Source organism: Pelobates fuscus, chromosome 12 (genome assembly GCF_036172605.1).
Source record: "Pelobates fuscus isolate aPelFus1 chromosome 12, aPelFus1.pri, whole genome shotgun sequence".
NCBI lineage: Eukaryota > Metazoa > Chordata > Amphibia > Anura > Pelobatidae > Pelobates > Pelobates fuscus.
In genome coordinates this window covers 124,149,411-124,167,303 of record NC_086328.1, presented here as the reverse complement: position 1 = coordinate 124,167,303, position 17,893 = coordinate 124,149,411, and the positions used below count along the sequence as shown (strand labels likewise).

Sequence of the window (17,893 nt, the reverse complement as noted above, 5' to 3'; positions counted from 1 at the left end):
TAACAGGCAATGCCTCTTACAATGGAGGAGGAGGCTTATCCTAATGCCTATTGTGCAAGTCACTGTGCCCAAACACAGCCCGGGCTTGGGGACTCCATGCCAAATTATACAGCAAGGCCTTGGCACACACAGTGCTAATCAGCAATCTGCCTCCTGTCCTACAGCAATGCGGAGACTATAAGACCGGAGCTAGTTAAGGGTTAATGTGATATTTTGTTATTGGACCCTAGGTATTCGGAAATCAGGTTAATATACATTAAACACATTCTATCAGTCCCTGTGTTATTATCAATACTATGTGTAAAGCGTCAATACATTATGGAGCGCTGTACAATAGGCTTTAGAGGGACCTTTTTTGGGGTGCTGTATATTCGTGCTGAGGTTTGCTAGCATCAGCCGAACATATTGAAGACTATAGAGGTGCTATGAGTGTGCAAAAATGATTAATATACTTTTGTTTACATAGCATTTCCCATTGTACACCCCCAACCACACACACACACACACAGACACATATTCCGACCATTCTCTCCGTCCTTCCCACGTCCTACCATTTCTCCCACTGATTTTCCATCCAGCTCCCCTCATCCTCGCTGGACTCCATCGCCTCTGCCCATCGGCTTCCGCCTTACCCCTGCCTTCCTCCAAAGAATAACACTCTCGCTCTCGCTCTCTCCCAGTCTCCGCAGAGAATGCCTGCTCATTAAAAATACATGGCAGCAAGTGTCTGACAGAGGCAGGAATCCGGCCGGCGTTTCAGTTCCAGGGAGCGGCCAAGATCTGTCTGACTCCTGGACAGGAAGGGGGAATGGTGTAGGGTGGGGGGAGCAGGTCAATAATTGGATAGAGCTAACCTTCTCCCATCTCACCTTTCTCATCCATGAAAGGGTTAAATCTAAATTGTATTTAACCGTTATAATGAATTAATTGATAACCAGTCCAGTAAGATAGACCAAGACTAACATTCTAGCTGCTGTTAAATGCAACTCCCATTAAGTTACTGTCATGGTAACGTCATTTGATTTATACTGTTCAATAACGCTCATTCTATACCAGTAAACCTTCCAACCTTATTCAATCCGTTCCTGTGTGATCCTCTAGGATTGCAGATAGACCCAATGCAACTATACTACCATCACAAAAATTAAAACCAAAAGAGAAATAGCTTTCATTCACTAGACCAGGAATTATAGCACATGGAGTATTGCCATGGGAACTGGAAATGTTTTTTTTTTTTAAATAACTGAATTTAATAAATAGTGTTAAGTTTTCTTGATTAGCTATTTCGATGTCAAAGTTTCACAATTCCCCTTTTAGTAAATAGCCCCATTTTATGTATATTAAATGCATTCTATTGATCACCAAAGAGATCTTGGATAAGGTGTTTTTAATGAAAGACATTCCAGTGGTCAGGGGGAGTTGAGATATTTAAGGATTGAGACCCACCTTTCTTTAAATGAAAGGATTGCCAAATTAAATGACAAGAATAACGGCAGACTTTTTATTTTTATAATTACTTTGAACAGGGGCCACAGTAGGTGAACACACAACTCACAAGCACTGGATCTAACAGGATTATTCACTAAAGGGATTATTTCAAACGGAATTTCAAATTTAAGGACAAATAGTCAAAAATGGAAAAATTCCAACAGCTATGCTTCCAATTCGGCTACTCTGGCCTTAAATTTGAATGTCACTTTGTAATGTCACTTTATGAAATAACCCTGTTAGAGTTGGCCATCTTTGGATATAGAGCAAAAAACAGGGTGCAAGAGTGTCCTGAGAACAGACAGCAGCTGAAATAACAAGAAAAAGAGGGAATAGGCGCTCACTAAATAAAGTAAGGTGGGCAGCAGTGAACCGAGCAGGAATTCCCAATACCTACTCACAATAGTAAAACAAACAAGATAAAGGTGATAAACCGCGCCCAAACAGTGCAAATAATAATTAAAATATATACATACAAATGATCCTATAATTAGGAATGTATGGAACCTTCAATAGAAAAAGTACAGAACAATAATAGTGCAATATGTCAGACAAAATAAGAGTTGGTAAAAACTTACCAACTCACTCACACTTTGCAGAGCTACTCAGAGCTCTGCCGTATAGCGCCTAGACGGTACAATCCCCGTCTCAGGATATCAAGTGATGGTGTGGTACGGTGTCCAATCCTCCACAGTAATATATGGAAAAAAATAGAAAATAGGATCCAATAGTATAGTATGTCTATCAAACAATATGTAAATAAAGGGAAAGTATCCTACTTACAGATTTCAGAGCAAATATCTTGCATTAATACTTCTGAAGAAGCCCCAGACTGGGCGAAACGCGTTAAGTAAGAGATTTTATATCCACTTGTTTTATTATATATACACTTTTTATTTCAAATAAAGCTATAGTTTTTTTTACTACTTTATTTGCTGTTCCTGATATACCTGAATCCTGACCTATATCCTCTGGTGGGGATTATACCACCATATGCTGTATATACAAGAGCAAGATATTTGCTCTGAAATCTGTAAGTAGGATACTTTTCCTTTATTTACATATTGTTTGATAGACATACTATACTATTGGATCCTATTTTCTATTTTTTCCATATATTACTGTGGAGGATTGGACACCGTACCACACCATCACTTGATATCCTGAGACGGGGATTGTACCGTCTAGGCGCTATACGGCAGAGCTCTGAGTAGCTCTGCAAAGTGTGAGCAGCTGAAATAGCCTGCCCTTCGGTGGGTCCTCGCTCAGATCTCAAGTTGGTTTTAGCTCATCTTGTGCCATTACAGAGAGAACATATCTGAAGCATATCCCATCCATACGGGCAGTCCAGATCCGAAATGCCAACAAGTTCCCTCAGTATATTCTTGCGCCCCGTTTTTTTGCACTCCATAAGTTTAAAGGGTAATCCAGACGTGGACCCCTTGCTCACGGTGCCTAGAAAGATATCAGCTATGCCGATCGTTGCTGGGGTTGCTGTGTCTCTCGTGCAGAGGGAACTTCCTGGCATTTCGTATCTAGACTGCCAGTATGGGTGGGACCAGTCTGATATACTTCAGAGATGTTCTCTCTGTAATGGCACAAGATGAGCTAAAACCAGCTTGAGATCTGAGCGGGGATCCACCGAAGGGCAGGCTAATTGAGCTCCTGTCCGTTCTCAATATACTCTTGCGCCCCGTTTTTTTTTGCTCTCCATCTTTGGATATAGTATGATAAAACTGAAAGAGGGGGACATAACATAGCCTATGACTGCATTTACCGTTCACAAAGGATTAATTAATCAGAAAATGCATGGATTTATTAAAACAATTCACGTTTTTCAGTGTCAACACAAGAAACGCAGATTCAAAGGGTTAATGGTCAGGAGAAATATCGTCAGCAAGGCAGCTATCAAATAATTAAAAATATATACTTTAATAAGCTGGATGCATCTGGCTTGTTATTCTTTGAGATCCCCTTTTTATTTACCACCAGACACATACAGCATATGTCGGATGGAGAGTACAATAGCATCAAACACTTCGCCAAAAGATTTAACTCCTCGGAAACCGCCGGCCTCTCTTTTCCCAAGTGACACCAGATGCCAATATGTAGAATGGCTAAACATGAAGCAACAATATAATCTCAGTTTATGGCATATTTTCTGAAAACGCAATAACAAAGAATAATAAAATTATAACTACCTACATGAGTTATTCGTGTGTGTAGGGACCTGGTAACATTGTTATAGTTTCCGTTTTAGAAGAACATCCATTCGATGGAGAGTTTATGTAAGGTTGACTGGCCAGTGAATGTGCCAGGGGGATATCACTCAGTGCCAACACCAGGCAGGCACATAGGGGCAAAGTCACAAATCCCATCTGCCAACAGACTTTTTTTTAGGGGGGTGGGGGGGGGGGGGGGTGAATAGCCAAATACACAGCTATAGAGTTGCTTTTTGAACAATGCATGGATGAAGTAAGGAGTTTATTAAGTAGACTTGTGCCGAGCCACAAAATAAAATAAAAACGCGATGAAATTGCGAAACTTTGTGAATCTGTGAATCGCAGTCGGCTGTAAGCGGCTCTGGCAGTGGCTAGGTACACCTCACCATCCTCACACCACGTTAACACAGGCTAACTCCCAGGCACCGCAATGGTTAAACACACTATCACTGCTGGTCCGTCTCCCTCTATAGTGTAAGTTAGAGTGTCTGAAAAATTCCCGCTTGGAAATATATAGATTTTTTTTTTTGCTGCTGTTTTTTTGCTGCTTCTCTCCCTCCCTCCCCTCCCTCTGTTGGTCACTTGATATGTGAATAAAATCAACACTCAGTGGCTGTAATGTAGCCAGCAATCAATCGCCTTTGTCTCCACCTCCTGATCGGACAAGAGATACAGCCCACATGACTGCACAGACCTCTGGTCTGTCATGGCAATCTAAACTGATTATTTGTCCCCCTCCCCAGCTTGTTCTACATTCCCTACCCAATTTTAGGGACCAATGTTGGAACTTCGAAGCACAAAAAAACCCAGAAAGGGTCGTCCATTGCCCGCTTTGTTTGTTTTGGGGTATGTCCATATGGCGTATCGGACTTGTAGAATTCGGATGATTCGCTGATTACCCAGAATTCTGACAAATCACAAATCGTTTGAAACTGAAGGCATAAATCTATTAATAAGTTCTAAAAACAACCTGTAATTATGACATCTATAAAATATACAGCCGGGCACCAGGGAAACAATAGTTTAATTCTCCACAGGGTTATTTTCCTCGTCATGAATTGTCACAAATCTACAAATTAATTCAAAGTGCATTTCAAATCTGAGACCAAAAAAGTCAAACTCAAAATATCGCTGAAAATGAGTTTGGCTAATGTGACCGAAAATGTGAAATTTACTTAGAACGGACTTTAAATTCCTAATCCTAACAATTCTCACTTTAGTTAATAATTGCTTTTTCACAATCTAGAAATGTCTTAGAAACTCAGAAAATAATACTGGGATCTGTTAAAAAAGAGCTACATTTGGTTTTATCAATTCCAGATACTTTCATTCATTTCAGTTGGACTGATAAAAATCCTCCGAGATCCACTTTATTCTCTTCTGAGTTCTAGCTTAACTGGCACTGCATTGAGCTTAATGGGTTCCTGCTATTCCATATAGATCTCAGGGGAGCCAATGTCCCTGAAATAGAAAAGTTAGAAATAAAATGACACAAGAATACAATTTGGGGGACTTTAGGGCTAGTATATAATTCAAGGGTGAGGGGGGTTTCAGGTTAGTAGACATCCCAAGTCTCCCAGCGGTTCCGGGAGACTCCCGCACTTTAAGTGCGACTCCCTGACACGCACTAATCACAATATATTTCAGATCGTGTGTGATTTCCCAGACATTGTATATAATTTGTGGCCACCTGGTGAGTATTATTCCTGAACAGGGGTCTGGTTGGGTGCCACGGCCCTTTAAGAGCCCTGTGGTATCTGCTGGATGGGAGGAAGTAACAGCCTGTCACTTCCTCCCAGCTTCACAGAGGGCCGTGCATGAGGGAGAGAGGGAGAAGGCTGGAGGCGATGGCATCACCACAGCCGCATCAGGATCATGCTCACTTCCATCATCCTCAGCCAGCATCAGGATCCCAAGCAAGCCACGCTCCTGGACACAAAAGGTAAGCTAACAGGTGGGTGGCTGCAAATGTAAACATTATAACATGTCAATGTATGTCAGATTGTGTGTCTGTATCCATGTGTATGTGCCTGTGTGAGTATGAAATGAGGGGGTAAATTGATTGGACATAGCTTCCATTTATAGTTTGCTTTCAGGGATACCCATAAAATTTAAATGATGGGCTGTTCTATGAAATTGTAGGTGACTGACTAATAATGTATGCAACAAAATAGAATTTAGAACAATATCTCTTATTTCCACAGACTGATTTCTAAACACTTTTATTGTAGTTTAAAGACATTACTGAGTTTTATTCAGACATACTAACAATATGGAACTCCTGGAAAAGAGGAACATTAGGATAGAAAAGAGGGAGAAATGGATGTGGGCCCATAATAGGGACTACCATTCCTAAATAGGGACACATTGGAGGTATGCCTAATGTTTGCAAAAGGGCGGTTTGTTTTGCTGTTAAAATCAGCCAACTAATTTAATCGGTTTGCTAATACAGCTATTCACAAATGGCTACTATATAATTTAAAGGAACATTATAGGATCAGGAACACAGACATGTATTCCTGACCCTATAGTGTTAAAAACACCATCTAACCCCAATTACCCCCCTAAATATACCTTTATTTCTGTCTGTTGCTGCTGCTGGTTCCTCTCCTGATTTGCCTGCTTAGCTGACATCATCAGAAGTGTTGATCTGAGCCAATCACAATGCTTTCACATATAAAAAAGCATTGGATTGGGAGCAGGGCCGGACTGGCCCACCGGGATACCGGGAAATTTCCCGGTGGGCCGTCGGCACCTGGGGCCGGGGAGACATTTTGGTGACCTGCGGCCGCAGGGAGAACTTGAATGGCGGCCGCAGGGGAAGCTCTTCTGGCGGCAGCTGGGGGAGCAGGCTGTTCTGTCTCTGCTCCCCCGCAGCTTAATGAGACCGGGGTCGGAATATGACGTCATATTCCAGCCCCGGTCTCTTTCTAGCGCGCGAGGGCTAAAAAAGGACAACCAATAGTGTTCTCTGCATAGAACTTCAAATAAAATATATGATAAAAGTGGATACTCACAAGACAGGAGCAGATCAACTGCTCCTGATAGTTCGCGTTGGTGGTTTAGTCCCCACCTGGGATACCTTGCTTTTACCCATATTGATAACGCAGATTGGCGAAACGCGTTTATGGTTTTTATATTGTGTAAATTTTAATATTAAAGTACATTTGGTAACTTTTTATTGTACCATTTATCTTTTTATACACATATATTTATTATTGCTACCTGGCACCATTCCTTTTTACCCATTGGACTCCAAGGTATCCCAGGTGGGGACTAAACCACCAACGCGAACTATCAGGAGCAGTTGATCTGCTCCTGTCTTGTGAGTATCCACTTTTATCATATATTTTATTTGAATTTCTATGCAGAGAACACTATTGGTTGTCCTTTTTTATTTGAGTGCCTCTCGTATTACGGAAGGAGGAAGGACGTGAAGAAAAGTCATCATATCCTACAAGCGGGGATCCAAACCGCTGTACGCCCTCTATACTAGAGCTGGTTTTAGCGCTTTCAAATGTGAGTTTGCAATCAAGTTTTACATTTTAAATTCCTCAATTTCCAAACATACTACACTATTGTGGCTCTGTATTTGTTCTTATCCCTTGTATATGAGACGTCCTATAAGGAAGATAGCAAGCAAGACTGCTGTTCCAGACCAAGCATCATTATACAATACGATTTCAAAGGACATTGTCAGATAAGACTTTCTTTTTATTCATTGATTTTATCCGGACTTTTTGTACTATTTAAAGTTTTATCTAAGCGCAGCCCTTTCTTGTATTTTTTACTGTCTTGTGTTTTATCCTAAGGGTTCTTGAGGGATTCCCTTATAGGGTTGCTGCTAACTTGTGTAATCTAGCACTTACTCATTGTTCTGTTTCCATGCTGTGTGTGTGTCTGTGTCATGCTGTGTGTGTGTCTGTTGTGTCATGGTGTGTGTTTGTGTGTGTGTCTGTGTCATGGTGTGTGTGTCTGTGTTGTGTGTGTGTGTCTGTGTCACGGTGTGTCTGTATCATGGTGTGTGTGTCGTGTGTGTGTGTGTCTGTCTGTGTCATGGTGTGTCTGTCATGGTGTGTGTATGTCTGTCATGGGGTGTGTGTGTGTGTCTGTCTGTGTCATGGTGTGTCTGTCATGGTGTGTGTATGTCTGTCATGGGGTGTGTGTGTGTGTCAGTCGTGGTGTCTGGGTGTGTCTTTTTAAAAATTGTGTTTTACTCACCATTCCCCCCCCCCCCCCAACGTCGTGCTGGTCTCTGCCTCTATGACTGAGATCATCAAGCTTGATGATCTCAGCCAATCCGCACTGACACAGGAAGCGCCTCTAGTGAACGTCTGAGTGTCTGTCACTAGAGGTGTCACTAGGAAGCAATGTAAATACTGCCTTTTCTATGTCCTGCCCACCATGTGACATCACAATGCCCTGCCTGCCCATATGCTCTGCCATATGGGCCAACGCCAGTCTTCACAAAGTGTCTTTTATCTGAAAAGACAGTGTGTTTACATTCAAAAGCCTGCAGGGACAGGCTATAGACACCAGAACCACTACATTAAGCTGTGTGTGTGTGCGCCTGCTAGTGAGTGAGCTTGCTTGCATGTGTGTGTGTGCCTGCTAGTGAGTGAGCTTGTATTTTTATGTCAATGAGCTTATGTATATTAGTGAAATGTTCGTCTATGAGGCTGTGTATCAATGAGCTTGTGTGTGTCAGTGAGATTGTCTGTGTCTGCATGTGAGTATGCTTACTGTATAATTAAATGTTTTACTTTGAAAGGACCAATATTTTATATTAGAAAAAGCAATATATATATATATTACTCAATCATCTGGGGTGGCCTTACATATTACATGCGACAATATATGGCGCAATGACTTATGGGGCTGGCATAGATTTTTTTTCCAGGGCTGCTTTGTATCCCCAGTCCGGCCCTGATTGGATGAGAGTTTCAATTCTGATTATGTCAGCCAAGGAGGTGTGCTATCACTAGGCTGTAATGTAAACACTTCATTTTCTCTGCAAAAAGCCTGAAGGGAATGATTCTACTCACCAGAACAAATACAAGAAGCTGTAGTTGTTCTGGTGACTATAGTGTCCCTTTAAGGCTGGCTGAATTTCATGGAAACCTACTCACAAGCCTTTGTTGCTGCGAGGTTAGAAGCAAAGATCCAGCAATAGCTTCAAATCATGAATGAGAGAGAAATGATGTCATGTTCATTTTGAATAGACTGACTCACACTTTTCTCTCTGCAGCGAGAGTCCATTACTATGCTGATCGTTAACCTGCGTTTGTGTACATCTCGAAAAATACAACCCCCGTGTTAACTGTTGGATTACCAGAATGGTTCGTACACACTCCTTTCCTATACAGTTAATACGGACATTAACAGCACAGTCACTAGCATCTATTAGTACACATATTTCTGTAATGCCAACAATTTATGTTTTTGCTTGACACAGTGCTGAAGGGTATTGCAACCTCTCCTGTGGTTTGAAATGGTCCCCAGGCTGACCAGAAAAAAAAAAAATCCATAGCTTCTATTGTATTACCTTTCAATTGATTTTAAAATGCTCCTGTCCTGTACGCTCTGCTTTTCAAATACCCAAGTGCCACACTGGTCTAGGGCAATGAGGCCAATCTCTGCATTATAGACAAGGTCAGCAAAAAATATATATTTCAATTAAGTACCAATTTCTGTAGAATAATGAATCAGTCAGATATCAAGATGTGCATTAAAGTGTTTCTGTAATATAAAACCCAGAGACGTAAAGGAAACATAGAAACATGGAATGTGACGGCAGATAAGAACCATTCGGCCCATCTAGTCTGCCCAAAAGGACACTACTGTACACACTAGAACCATTTCATATAGTTTAAATGGTTATACTGCTCAGACTACCCTGGCATTATCCAGATACTATAACCACTTCAATGCAGTTACGGTGCCTACAGTATCCCTTTAGTATATTCCTAGAAATGTAATTTGATAAAGGTTAAACTAGAATTATGGTATATCTGTTGCAATAATACATATGCAGATTTTGGTTAATTACTACTGGAAAATTATCATCAAAACCACATTTAAAATGTCATGCGTCATTACATTACTTAATACAACATGGGGTCTTTATATCTACAATGATGGAGGGTAGGGTTACAGCCCAGGGAGCAGTGTGGTAGTACCCAGCATGCTTACTGTGTATAAGTACAATAGAAATCCCCAAATCCCTGTTTTAAAATCTAAATATTGACACAGGAGATGTTGTGGACTTCACCTCCCCCAAAAAAATAGTGACTTGGTATGTGACTGTGTGGATTGGCATGGGGTAGGTAACTGGGTCTGTGGGAGCATGTAACCGAGTTGGACTGGATGAGTTAATGGGACTTGGAGGATGGCTGTGGGTATGTGAAAAGGCGGACGATTTAACAGGTGAATATATTTGATTGGATAAGTGTTTGGGTAGGGGTATGTGAGAGGGTGGGCGTTTGGGAGAATGTGACTGGCATCGGTTGGGTGAATTAACTTCTGGTTATGGATGTAAACAGAAGTGGTTGTTTTTATAGCAATGTTAGTGTAGACTTGCCCGTCATCAGACTTCAGGTTACTGTAGGAGTCTGGTCTACTGGCCCCAATTCCTAAAGAGGTGGAAGGGAAGCGGTGCATGCCCAGTGAGGTCAACGGGACCAGATTTCTTTTTCCGGTGATTATAATTGTTTACAAAACAATTTTACAAAAAAAACAAACAAAATTAGAACAGAAACAAAACAAATATCTTTGGGATAAACAAACATTTCCCTACATAGGACAAACTAAACAACGGTTACATTTATTCCCTCCTAGTGCTAAAGACATATTATTGTAAATAATTATTGTCCCAGAGCCACATATACCAGGCTCTGGCTGTATTGGCTTGCCAATCTTGTCATCTTGCACCTTGAGAAAGACCGTAAGCTTGAAACGTGTTGTGCTTTTTATTTTGGACTTTAATGCACTTTTGTGTCGCTGCTATTATCTGTATTTTGCATTTTTTTAAGTAAATTGATTTTAATATACTTCAAGTCTCTTCACTATACTTATACAAGTATAAAGCACGTATCAAAGCAGCCTGATTTATTGACAAGCCAATACAGCCAGAGCCTGCTGCTATATGTGGCTCTGCAAAGTGTGAGTGACCTATTGTTTAGTTTATTTCTGAATGTAAAAAAAGTATCATGCTATGTAGCTTTTCTGTTTTGCAGATTGATCAGGGAATACCATATGTACCATCAGGATTTTTCTGTAGTACGTATATCTCACTGCGTGTTGGTGGTTATTATTGCGCACCCTGTATTTTTCATTATTTGTATATGTTATTTTAACAAACAGACCATGTGCATTTTTTTTTTCAATAAGAAAACCAACACAGAGTGTCAGTATAAACATCCAAAGTAATAAACTGCATTCAACTACATTCCCCTTTAAACATATCTCTGAAAGCCGCAGTGTTAAACAGAAATGTTTTTGGAAATGAGTAACATTGTTTAAACACCTCTAGAGGGGAATGTTCCTTTACATGGGCTTTTCCCACAAAAGCAATTTCAGTTTCCTGAAAACCGCTTCGAAGGAGAATGGCTAATTCTGTGTAAGTGGATAAAGTCACTGGTGATCAATAACCAGTTACATCATCTCCGAAGCAAAATAACGGTCACTGAGAAGCATTGTCTATCTGTGACTCAGTCCAGTATTCCAAGCGATGCTTCATATCCTACAGGGCGTTATTCTAAATGCAGGAAAGGTGTTCCAAAGCAGTACCGACAAGGACACAAACAGCAGGATAGTCCAGTCAAAGGATGCCAGAGGTCAAGATTAATGAATTGTAGCCAAAGTCAAGGAATGCCAGAGGTCAGGATAAACGAAATGTAGCCAAAGTCAAGGGATGCCAGAGGTCAGGATAAACGAAATGTAGCCAAAGTCAAGGGATGCCAGAGGTCAGGATAAATGAAATTTAGCCAAAGTCAAAGGATGCCAGAGATCAGGATTAACGAAGTGTAGCCGAAGTCAAGGGATGCCAGAGGTCAGGATAAATTAAGTCAGAAGCTGGGGTCAATATGGAATAAGTTCAAGAGACTAGAACACAGGAACTGAACACACACAACAGGATCAAAGACTTGATAAAGTTCCCAGGGCGAGGCAGTGCTTATATACCCAGCTGATGACTGATTTGTCTGAGGTGAAGCACAGGCAATGACCAAAGAAGAAGTCCAGCCCCCAGTGCTGCAGACATAGCCAGGTAGAACAGGGCTGGGACTACTTCAGAGAATATGAACTGCTGTAGCTGAAAGGCAGATAGCAGGCCCAGGACAGCAATGGACCCAGGTTCAAATCCCCTGTTGGGAACTTCCGGGGTGGCCACACCTGGCCGTCTGTATGGCACGGTGAGAACCGTGATACCCCCAAGCTATGATAAATTCAGCGACTTTGGAATAAACACACCACACCAGAAAAGCTGTGACATTGTATGAGGTCCAGTAGGACTTCCCACCATTCATTTTTCACGAATAGCAAGAAAATTAAATATTTTCACATTTTTATCACGGTGGTTTCCAGGAAGATACCACCATTAAGGAGTAATAGCCTACAGGGGCATACTCACTAGATACAGATTTGGACCTCGATGACTACAAAACGTGTTCAAAGCCACTACCTCAGGAAGACAACAATCCCAGCTCCTAAACACTGCAGGTTCCCTTGTCATCGAAAACCTTGTGGACGGGCAACGCTTATTTGCATTGGCAATCCCCCAGCCAATAATTCAGAAATACCCTACATCTAATTTGGGTGTGATGAACCTCTTCCTGAGCTGAGCTACTGGGACAACCCAGTGAAGCTAAAATCTGCTCAGCAAATAAATTACCTTGGTAAATTTCAAGTACACCCAATTTTCATCTGACTCACCTCAAATTTTAAGTCGTTAGCCAGAAATGTGAAACCCTTTCAGTGCTTATTAGTAAATGTGTTAAAAAAAATTAATAAAATGAAATGTAATATTAAAGACTGTCCTTGTGTTCTTTATTGGCAACGAATTTGTTTCTCAGACTCAGAATAAGTCAAATTTGATTATAAGGCTCATCCCAGCGAGATTTCCTTGGTTATTGGACTGTATGAGTGAGCTATCCCCAACATTTGGTGCAAACCTCTTCTCTCCAGTGCCCTCATGATCACCTTGGATGAGGTCTCCTCCAAGTAGGTTACATATGTTGTTGTCAAAGATTGGTGTTATCTCTAGAAACCTCACCACCAAGACAAGCTATACAAATGTCAAACATATCTCTTCTTCCTGTGCTATAGGAAAGAGAAGAGAGACAACCTCAAAGGCCATTTGTCTCCTCCATAATTCCTGGCCACTATTGGAATGGTCAGGAATCCAAGGTGGCTTTAATATTTTAGGCTGCAATAGCCAAATTAGAAAATAGTCAGTTATACTTTCATTTTGGCTTTTGCTGACTAAATGTTTTTAAGTTCTTGTAAATTCCACACCATTCACATAGTGGATAACCCTGTCTGAAAATGAAAGGGTTACAGTGGATGACGTGCAGGACATTCAGGGATCCTATTTTACCTCTCTGGACATTTTCCAATCTAGACGTGTATAGAACATTAGATATTGGGGGTCATTAGAGGGACAGACACAATTAACCTAATTCTGCATCGCGTAGATCCTGGGAGGGGAAGTCCAGTCACTGAACAGAAAGCAGATTCCCAGGACACAGAATATAGACAAGAAAAAGATATGATAAAAATGTCTAACTCAAAAATTGCAGGATAAATAACTGTGCCACGGGAGAGAGAGAGAAAGAGAGAGAACGGAGGAACTAAAGTAAAAAAGATAAAAAATGTGCAATGTGGATGAAGAGAGATTTAAACTTCCAGGCTCAGAAACCAACTCTCAGGGGATCATTAGCAGGCCAAGCTGTACAGAACAGAAGAAAATTGCTTCAGAGAATAAAGTGTTGCTCAATTGGTGCGAATGCGGACTATAACGCACAGTGTGAAGCAGAGAGTGGGGGTTGAATCCTGTGGCAGGAGGCAAGTCATCTGATCTCCCAGTGCCAGTCTGTGAAATTAGATGGCAAGTCTGACGGGAGGCCAGAGACAGATAACCAAATACTAAGACCAATAATAGTGCTGCAAATACAAGACATGGGCACACAGAAGCCTGTCTTAATGCATTAAGCAATGCTATATTCATGGAAGCTATGGCTTAGATACAGTACATATTCTGCCGAGTAAGAGGCCAAAAGGTTTTGATAAATATCACAGTCTTCAGCCAAATGGCTGTTGAACGTTACCACCATTACACTCTGCCTACGTAAAGGATAGGGGTTACCATCGAGCACTCCAGCTATTCTGGAATTAAATTACCATGTTGTACACTGCGGATGCCTGGTTTTTGCATTAAGGAGGCAATTTTTGGGAAGCAGCATTCCTAAAAACTACCAGCGAGGTCCTTTCAAACACCCATCTGGTTATATGCAACAAAAAAGGTTTCTCTGCCTCTATGCTAATTTTCCAGTTTTTTTCCCGATGGTTTTATCTGAAAATGTTACAAGTAAAAAGAACACGGAGTGACTTCTAAAACAGAACATTCTCAGTATTTCTGAAAAACAGAAATATAAACAGCACCCGTACATAGAATTATTGTTATGTGCTAGATATCCAACCCTTATTTGAAATGTGCCGAATGCTGAATAAGATGCTTGGTGGTGAAAGGGTTAAGCCGCGTACGGTGCTAGGATATATTGGTCTGGAATGTTCTTTGAGGTGCAATATCACGGTGTTAATTTTCTTTGATTTCTATTTTGGAAGCAGTACACAAATTAATTCAAATAAGTATACCGACATGCCAAGGCAAGTGAGCTCACAGAATGCAAAGTAAATGCAAAAGAAGAATCAGTGGGTTACAAAAACAAAAACAGCAACACACGGTATCTTTACAGGTGTATTGATCCATCAAGGCCTACAGGCAACTTGGGGGTCTGATTTGGGAACCCCTGATGAAGCGGACATGCCCTCAACTGTCACTGAACTATTAAACCCCTTCATTGTCAGCCAGGTTAGGTCATTGAAGACCTGTATGAGAAACCGTTTATCCAGAAATAGAAAGACAGGATGATGAGCAAGAAAATAATAAAAACAAAATAAGGTTACATACAACCCAAAACAGAAAATGGAATGTAAACACCCAACGGGATTCTGGAACAAACGTTTTACAAGTTGAGCAATCACAAACAAAACGAGTGGAATTTTTGCTCTGTACTTTTGCACAAATTCTGTTTACTGGTACGGACCAATTAAATTTCTTTTTAAGCCAAACGAAATCGATCCTTCCTGGATTTACCTGTGGAGTCTTCTTGATTTAACTAGACTCCGCCGGAAAATCCTGGATGGATTTGTTTGGGCGCAGATTAAAAGGCATTCCATTTGTTCGTACAGTTGAAAAGAATTTGTGCACATGTCTAGTTTTGTCCAATTAGAACTTTGCTCGAGAATAGCTCATTATAAATAATCCCCATTCACTTTTGTTCACTATTATATATATATATTTTTTTTTTGCACTAATTCAGAAGAAACAAGTGATTTAATATGGAACCTGGTCCAGTTTCCATATTTAATCACTTGTTTCTTCTGAATTAAGTTCACTTTACCCCTGTATGAAAACCATTTACTAACGAGGGTCTGCCTGCGTTGTTAGGACTGCTGGTCATTATCATAGACTCGTTTAATTGCTCTATTTGCCTTGCTCACTCAGGCTGCAGTAACTTCTAAGAGACAAAACGCACTCATCCAGCATTGAAGCGATCAACAGAAGCCGCTATGACAGTTGCGAGCCGCGGGCTCTCCGTCTACCAGGAGCTCATATGGGATCTTCCATCCGATGCCTGCGGTAGCGCGACTTGAAGCCAATGCGCTAGACAGCTGTGCCCACGGGAAACTGACCAGCGAACCAGCGGTTGTCGGATACCGGTTGTTCACCAAAAATCTGTGGCCTATAAATATGGGCATGAGCCCCGTGATACATATATAATTAACCCTAGACACTTTGTCACTAAAGACTACAACTCCAAATAATGTTAGCCATCCATGATCTGGCCAGTCTTGCCTGGGCATCAGCTCTTTGCAAGAACGATCATTTGCCAGTTGTCTTGCAAGTAATAGCTGGTGGGTAGAAAAAATATTACCTCCATTCCTTGAGGGCTGCAGACGTACCAGATTTTCAGACGAATAGTCAGCACAATGCTCAGCCATGCAGACCGTTAATTGCTTGATTACATGTTGTTTATGAGAGGTATTTTAAGACTCTGGCAGAAATCTAGCTTCCAAGAACAAATTTTAACACCCCTGACATCCAGGATATCATCGCTATAGAGGGCCCTGTAATAGTTACTATGGCATGACCTCAGTGAACCCAGCGCAAACTCTGCTTAGCCCATTTGTTTGAACTGCAATTCTCATCATTCACATCCAGCCCATGAATAATTAAATAGAGATGTACACCAGGTGTGCAGCAGTTTGCCAGAGGCCAATAAATGGACCAAAGCCAGCCTACTTTAGTGAATAGCCTTGTATATTTTACATAAAAAAACAGGCAATCTGCTATGTTCCAGCTGCTGTGGACTACAACTCCCAATATACTCAACCAACGGTGAGCTGAATATTTCTTAAAATCCTTTTCAAAAATCTAAATCCAGGGACTCTCCAGTGAGAGTGATCTGCAGCTCCCAATACGCTCAGGTAACAATCTGAATTTCAATTTGTCTCCATAACAACATGCAGGCAACATAATATATAGTGAAACTCAAACCACTGTGAGGGCAGTCTCTTGCAAGATTTAATGCCAACAAAAATGCCAAAACCTGGCTATCCTTCCAACAAACAACAAGCAGACGTCTGGTTACTATTAACCCAAAGACCACATAGACAGACAGACAGACACACACACACACACGTATACAGATACCCACACAGACAGACACACAGGAATACAGATACACACATATATTATATATATATATATACACACAGACGTACACACACAGGGATACATACATACATATATATATATATACTCCCACCTGTTTATCTAGTATTTGCATCCAGGAGACGGCAGTATATAATTGACTGATCACATATCGATTAACCCATTGCTGTCTGAGCAATAATTCCTATTGATTTATTGATTGGGGAAGCATTGGATGCCTAAATCCATTAACCCCTGGCTGGACAAAATCAAAATGACATCTTACAGCCTTCCCAGATGTACCGTTTACATCAACACCACACCCAGGAGGATGGCAACTATTAGGCATCCAGCTGCAGAGGTAACGCCGCAACATCCAGATGTGAACGTGTGTAAGGAAAATACAAACACACACATTAATAATAATAATACAAATAAATAAATAAATTAAAAAAAACCACGTCAACTCAACAGTTCCCAAACATACCACCCCAACTGCAGATACAATGTATATAAAAATACAGAACACAACAGGCGAGCAGTATGAAAAAGGGAATGCGGGAACAGAATGTCAAGGAGATGGGGGAATATACAGCCCCTCTCCTTCTCAGGGTGAGATGGGCGTGGGGGAGGTAGGATTGGGTGAGAGGGGTGGCAGAATATACCTGAAATGCGGAGGAGAGGCCAGATGCATCCCCATGAAGGGTGAGGAGCTTGCTGGAGTGGTAGATGATTTTTCTCTCTCCGCCATTCTGTCTCTGAGATACACAGCTCTGGCCAGGGAAGGGGGGGGGGGGGGGGGGAGAGGAGAGGGGAGGTTGTGTAGGAGGAGGAGATATGGGGGATGCTGACAGGTAGCAGAAAGGAAGGACCAAGTACAGGCAGGTGGGGAGGGAGGATTGGATGGATCATTACAGAGACACACTAATCCTCATCTACATAGTACAAACAGACAGCATCGAGAGCACACACTGGAGAACCTCGCTGTATCAATATACTCAACATTGTCTGAGCAGATACAATATACAATGGATGGAACAAGAACATATTGACATTTTCCATAATGCAATATGCAAGATTTTGACTTTTTTTTTTTTATTTTAAGAGAGAGAGAGAGAGAGAGAGAGAGAGAGAAATGTTAGACAGTTTATCAATTACACAATCGATGAAGGAGTTATCTTACGTACAC

The 17,893-nt window shown here is 41.2% G+C and overlaps 1 protein-coding gene across 4 annotated transcripts in view; it reads right to left on the bottom strand.

Annotated features, from left to right (window-relative positions):
- Nucleotides 1-17,486, bottom strand: part of MAPK8IP1 (mitogen-activated protein kinase 8 interacting protein 1) — a 62,998-nt gene extending 45,512 nt beyond the window's left edge. For 3 of the 4 annotated variants that reach the window (XM_063438553.1, XM_063438554.1, XM_063438555.1), the window contains exon 1: nucleotides 17,370-17,486. In XM_063438553.1, coding sequence (XP_063294623.1) covers nucleotides 17,370-17,455 — 86 coding nt within the window. In that variant the 5' untranslated portion in view covers nucleotides 17,456-17,486. Of the gene's footprint in view, nucleotides 1-551; nucleotides 739-17,369 lie in introns of those variants that run through there. The other variant, XM_063438556.1, reaches the window with a different exon arrangement.
- Between the last annotated feature and the right edge of the window lie 407 nt (nucleotides 17,487-17,893).